Source organism: Marmota marmota, unplaced genomic scaffold, assembly GCF_001458135.2.
Source record: "Marmota marmota marmota unplaced genomic scaffold, marMar, whole genome shotgun sequence".
In the NCBI taxonomy this organism is placed as follows: Eukaryota; Metazoa; Chordata; class Mammalia; order Rodentia; family Sciuridae; genus Marmota; species Marmota marmota.
Window position 1 is genome coordinate 1,601,956 of NW_025999862.1, and position 6,000 is coordinate 1,607,955.

General features: G+C 55.0%; 1 protein-coding gene across 1 annotated transcript in view; it reads right to left on the reverse strand.

The window, feature by feature from the left end:
• Positions 1 to 6,000, reverse strand: part of Cdh23 (cadherin related 23) — a 390,629-nt gene that overhangs the window by 29,675 nt on the left and 354,954 nt on the right. Inside the window, exons 39-41 of the mRNA XM_048808827.1 lie at positions 2,358 to 2,579; positions 2,043 to 2,162; positions 1,197 to 1,377 (exon numbers count right to left, since the gene is read on the reverse strand). Coding sequence (XP_048664784.1) covers positions 1,197 to 1,377; positions 2,043 to 2,162; positions 2,358 to 2,579 — 523 coding nt within the window. The remainder of the gene's footprint in view (positions 1 to 1,196; positions 1,378 to 2,042; positions 2,163 to 2,357; positions 2,580 to 6,000) is intronic.

Below are 6,000 nucleotides of genomic sequence, written 5' to 3' on the forward strand. Positions count from 1 at the left end.
CTATGCTGGTTTTTGGAAGATAAAGGCATGGTGCTTGGCCAGAGAGGAGACTTGGGGACATGAGAGGGTGGCATGTCAGAGTGGAGTGGCCTCCACCAGCTCTGGACAGCAGGGGCTCTGAATCCGGTGCTCTGGACGTGGGTTATTTTCCCTTTAGCCTCTTCGTGGCCAGTTTCCCCCCACTTTGTGTTCTATCCCCACCCTCTCCACTTCCTGGGTGGCTTTAATTGTCTCCGTGTGACAACTTCCACATACCTGTCTCCAGCCCAGACCCCTCTCCCTGTGCTCCCCTCCCTCCACGCCTGCAGGCTCGTGTGTGTTAGAGGCAACGCTGTCCTTGGGCCACTCAGGTCCCCACCCTGACTTTCTCTCACACTCATGACCAAGCATCCTGCTGGACAGAGTGCTACCTCTCACCCCCAGCGATGTCACCATCCCAGTCCCAGGTGGCCTGCCTCTAGCCTCAGTGTCTTCACCAGGCTCCTTCCTGGGCAGCCCTGTGCTCTCTTCTGAGCATGGGAACCAGAGTGACCCTGTCCCTCCCCTGCTCAAAGCCCTCCCATGTAGTCGGCCTCCTCCGTCAACACCAGGTCCTCTTAATGGCCCTCAAGGTCCGAAAACCTCTGGCCCAGCCTCCTGACCTCATTTCTTCCTCCTCATCCTCTTGCTTAACTTCAGCTGACCACAGGGGCTTTTGTTTCTCATAGACATATGGCACCGCTCCGAGGCCGGGGCCTTGGCCCTGGCTGCTCCTTCTTTTGGGGATGCTTTTCCCTAGAGAGCTGCTCTGACTGTTTCTTACCCCCTTCAGATCTTTGCTTAAATGTCACCCCTTGGACAGGTCTTAATACTTTATCAGTTAGTAAGTCATCTACCTACTCAGCGTGTTGTCTGGGTCCTGTCTCGAAGGCAGGAATTTGTGTCTGTTGTGTAGCCTCGGTACCTGGCATGCGGCCAGCACATACTAGGTACTCAATAATAAAGAGTCAGGTGCCGATTCTCACCATACCCCTGTCAAGATCACCCCCCATCTGATGGATGGGGAAACCGAGGCCCAGAGAGGGCAAGATCACACCACAGGGAGACCAGCTGCCTTGAGACCTCCCTTCCTGCCCTACTACTGAGTGGGATAGGGAGAGGCCCTCGGCGGAGGGGGGGTGTCTGCCCCCACCGCCATATGCAGACCCCCTGCTCACCCAGAGGGTCTCCGTCCACCAGGCTGTACTCCACCTGCCCGTTGGGGCCTGAGTCCCGGTCGTGAGCCAGGAAAGTCCACACCCTGGGCCCCGGCTGGCCCTCGGTGACATCAAAGGGTCCCTCATAGTCCCGGGGGAAGGTGGGCACGTTGTCGTTGATGTCGTTCACATTCACGAGCACCTGAGTGTGAACAAGCTCAGCAGGGCCTCGCTCCAGCCAGCCTCCCGCTGGGTGCAGCTGCCCTCTGGGCCCCGCTCCTCCTTCTGGACCTGAGAATGCGGCTTCACTCCCTGGGGCCGATTCCTGTGAGGCCATGGATGTGGGAGGGCATTTGAAGCCAGTGTGTGGATGGATCATCAGGATCTTTTGATGGGCATCACAGATGTAATATTATGAATGCCTAGTTTTTGCTGCCCTTTGGTCATTTCGCATGATCTCCTATTTTCTTCTCCCAGAATCATAGTTTTTTTTTTTTTTTTAAATCCCTCTTTCATAAATGAAGAAATCAAAGCTCAGAGAAGTTAAGTGAATTGGCCAGGGTCACATAGTAAGGAAGTGAAAAATCAGGAGTTTGAACCCCTGTTGGCTTAACCAGAGTTCCTGCTTTTCCCATGAAGGGGAGGAAGGTGTTTTCACCTGTGGGTGGAGTCACACAGAGTTTTAGCAACCTCCTTAAAGTCACACAGCTAGTTTGGGTGGGCTGCTAAGAGCAGGACAGCACTCTTGGATTTAGCCATTTCCCCTGGACAGTCTTCCCAGCCCCTCCCCCTTTCAGCTTTCTGGGCCTGTTTTCCTCCCACTCTACACTGGGGCTGGGGGCTGGGTCCCGGGTCCCACCCACACACCGTGGTGGTAGAGGTGAGGCGGTGGGGTAAGATGGGGCACTGGTCTGTGGCGGTGACAATCAGGGTGTAGCGGCCATGGCTGATCTCATAGTCCAACTCCTTGATGGCACTGATGACTCCCTGAGGGATGGACAGAAGGAACGAGGGTAGATTGATGGACGGCAGTTCCAGAGCAGCCTCTGACCCGCCCAGGAGGTGGGCCCTGGCCCCGATGGAGAGCCCTCCCACCCAGCTGTGCCTTCCTCCTGGACCCCTGTGGAGCCCCCAGCAGCCCCTGCAGAAGCTCCCCAGCCCCGCGCGGCCCTCAGTGCTGACCGTGTGCCTGTCGATCCGGAAGGTGTTGAGGACATTGCCTGCGACGATGGCGTAGGTGACGGTGCCATTGGGCCCCTCGTCCAGGTCCAGTGCTCGGACAGTGACCAGGCTGGTGTTGACCGTGTCTGGACCCTCATCCAGCAACACCTCATAGTGAGGCTGCGGGAACACGGGAGCGTTGTCGTTCTCGTCCACGATGGTCACGTACACATGAGTGGTGGCCTGTGGAAAAGAGCCCGTCAGGTGCCCTGGCCCGGGACTGTTCACCCTGACTGAACTCAGTGTGATCCAACATGGGGAGGAAAGTGAGGGAGAGGGAGGGAGGTCACCGGCTGGTAGAGGAAGAAAGCACAGAGGCGCAGTCAAAATCGAGCTGGGCAACTGCTTAGGTCTGAGATGGCACCTGTACCATCACTAAGATGGCCAGGCTCATGGCAGACATCACTAATCAACCACAGCACTGCAGAGGCCAGACCAAGATTGGGATCCTCATCAGCACAGTGATCTTGTGATTAAAACTGGCAAACTGATGAACCCCAGTTGTCACCCCAACCAGAGTCTTGCCTGGGCCAGGGCCTTATTGACCCTGGGTCTCCTTCCAGATAATAAGAGACAAGAATGTGGGGCACTAGCTATAATTCAGTATTTAAGGCTCATGTATTATTCATGTAAGTGGAAGAAATATTTATAGTTTTTTTTTTTTTTGTACCAAGGATTGAATCTAGAGGTGCTTAACCACTGAGCCACGTCCCCAGCCCTTTTTATATTTTATTTAGAGACAGGGTCCCACTGAGTAGCTTAGGGCCTTTGCTTAGTTGCTGAGGCTGGCTTTGAATTTGCGATCCTCCTGCCTCAGCCTCCAGAGCCATTGGGATTCAGGCGTGTGCCATCATGCCCAGCCTTATTTTTAGCATTCTGAAGTGGGAGGACATTAGGTTTGGGGAAATTTCATGAGCAGAATTTGTTGAGCCATAAAAAATGAAACTCAAAGAATATGATTTCCAGGCAAGTTTTCTAGTGCTGCGATTGCCCAGCTCTAGCTGATGCTTGGGATCACAGTCGAACACAAGTACTGTTCCTCCCATCAGCACTGAGTGTTCAGCACTCAACATCTACTAGAGGTGGCTGATGTGAATGACACTGGCCAGATTGTTATATTGTGTGCATGTACGAATATGTGACAGTCCCACCATTATGTGCAATCATTGTGTACCAGTAAGAAGAAATGGCTGATGGGGCATCCTACATGTAGGCGAAAACAAAAATCTGAGATTAGCCTCCTGCTGTTACTGCTCATCCCTGGCCCCAGCCACTCCATTCTCCACCTTGCTGTCCCTGGGGGGTGGTCCCTGTGGACTGCCTTACCAGGCTGCCTTGCTAAATGCCGTCCAGGTGGGCTTGGCCAATAGAAGCCCCTGCAGAAGACAGGAGAGGGGCAGAGGGAGTGGGGGGATTTCTTCCACCCTCCCTCTGGCCCTCCCTGCCTGGGGCTCTGGGTCTCTAGCTGGAGACCCCCATCACAGCTCCAGTTCTTTCCCTGGTGGCTCCAACAACATCACCTCCTCCTTCCACATGGACACATGGTGCTAAGGGGTTCCTGTGCCCGCTGGTGTCGGGGGGCGTCCACCATACTCTCTTGAGTTGAGCCCTTTATGAGTGCCATCTGTTTCCTGCCAGGATCCTGACCCGTACAAACCACTACTAGTGACTCATCTGAAACATCTTGGTTATGACAACTGCAAAGATGCCCTAGTGAGAGAATATGATGAGGCCATGGTCAAGGTCAGAGAACGGAAAGCAGGTGGTCGTACCAAAAGCTGAATCTAGACAGTGTGTGTGCAACCTCATCCTTGGTCCTGGCTGACTCTGGAGCCACCTATGGAGGCCTAGAGAGATGGACAGGGTCCCTGAACCCAAGAAGGCTGTCACCGCCCCTGGCTCTCAGGGACAGCTTTTCCTAAAACAGGTAGGACTGGCAACCTTGAAATGGAGCTGTGTGACCTTGAGCACGTTGCATTCCCTGTTTGAACCTTTTTTGTCTGTTAATAAAGAAACCACTTTGACCTCTCAAGTCTCTTCTGATACTGGTCTGCTGTCAGTCATGTGGCCCGAGTCCCTTCTCAGAAGGCATCTTTTGGGCCTTAGAGTCTGTGGGAATCTTTATTAAAACAGCAAGCACGCAAGAAGGGAGAAATGCATTATTTTATCAGTTTTCAACTGAGTGGAGAGGGGACAAGCACCAAGTCTGGGGGACATATCCTGAAACTTTGTCTCAAGAATGAAACGTGTGCAATCTCTCCTGTGTTATTTGAAAGCTCAGATGGACTTTTCATCCTTCTCCATAATGGATTTGAGCGTGGGGGCCCCAAATATCTGAGCAAAGATGACTGTCCAGGAAGGCCACCGCTTTCAGGTTGTAGCTGTGTGGGGGCCGCTGTGCAGACCCACCACCATGAGAAGCTCCACCTTGAGCCCTGGGAAGGTGGTCTGCCTTTCTCTGGCCTCGGGAGTGAGCAGGAAGTCGGGGCCCCAGAGGCTGTTCCGACTGAGTACTTCCTCCCTGCCCTGGTGTCGGGGCAAGAGTGCTTGAGGTTTCTGGACCAGGCCCACACTTTGGGCAATACCTCTGTGCCCTACCCTGACACAACGCAGAAGGTTCAGTGCTGGGCAGTGTGGTGGGGGAGGAGGGGAGAGAGGGGGAAGGGCTCTGCAAACCTCACCTCACTCTGCCAGAAGCTGGCTGGAGTGGAAGAGGGCCCAGTGCCCACCTGATCTCAGTTGAGTCGGTCCCTTCTCTGGCTGGAAGAGGATGCATGCTCTGCCACTAGAAAGGGCCAGGACCTCCTTCCCAGGTGGGATCACAAGGACATGATCATAGCAGAGGACCTGGGTTAGGTCCTGGCAGCTTCTGGGGCTCCCATCCCAGAAGTGCTCCCTGGGTCGAGGGGTCTGGGCCTGTAAAAGGACACCTAGTAATAAATACCCCCTACCCTTCCTCTTCTGTAGCCTTCCCTGCCCCGGGAGCAGGGCTGAGAGCCCCCAGAGAGCCTGTGACTGGAGCAGGCCATCCATGGGTCACCCACAATTTCTGTCCCACTCTCCCGATTCCTGACACTGCTGCACTCTGTCCTTCTCCTTCAGCCTGGGTCGGCTGTGAGCTCAAGATCTCTGAGGGGCCAGCAATCTCTCGGGCAGCTGCAGTGGGGCTGGGGTCCACTGGGCACCACAGCAGTGCCCTCCTCTCCTGCGACCCCTGGTCCCCGCTGTAGTCATCCCCGCCACTTGGTCAGGCAGTCCTGAACACTCATTGGTGTGTCCCTCAGGTAAACAGCCCTCCACGCCTGGCCTGTGCCAGGAATGCAGAATCAACAGGGGAGGAGGCCGAGGTCCCCTAAAGTTCACGGTCAAGCTTGAGAGAGTGGAAGAGTCCAGGAGCAAAGCCACGGGGTTGGCACTTCAGGCCCGGGGGGTGGGCAAAGTGGGTGTGGATGCCAAAGCCTGGAGGGCCCTCAAGGTAGGGCCAGGCCTGCTGTGAAGGGAGGACCTGACTGAGCCCTGAGGGACAAGAAAAATTTGCATGAGAGGAGAGACATCTGCAGTGGTGGTCAGGGCTGGATCGAGAGTGCCAGAAGAGGTGGATGTG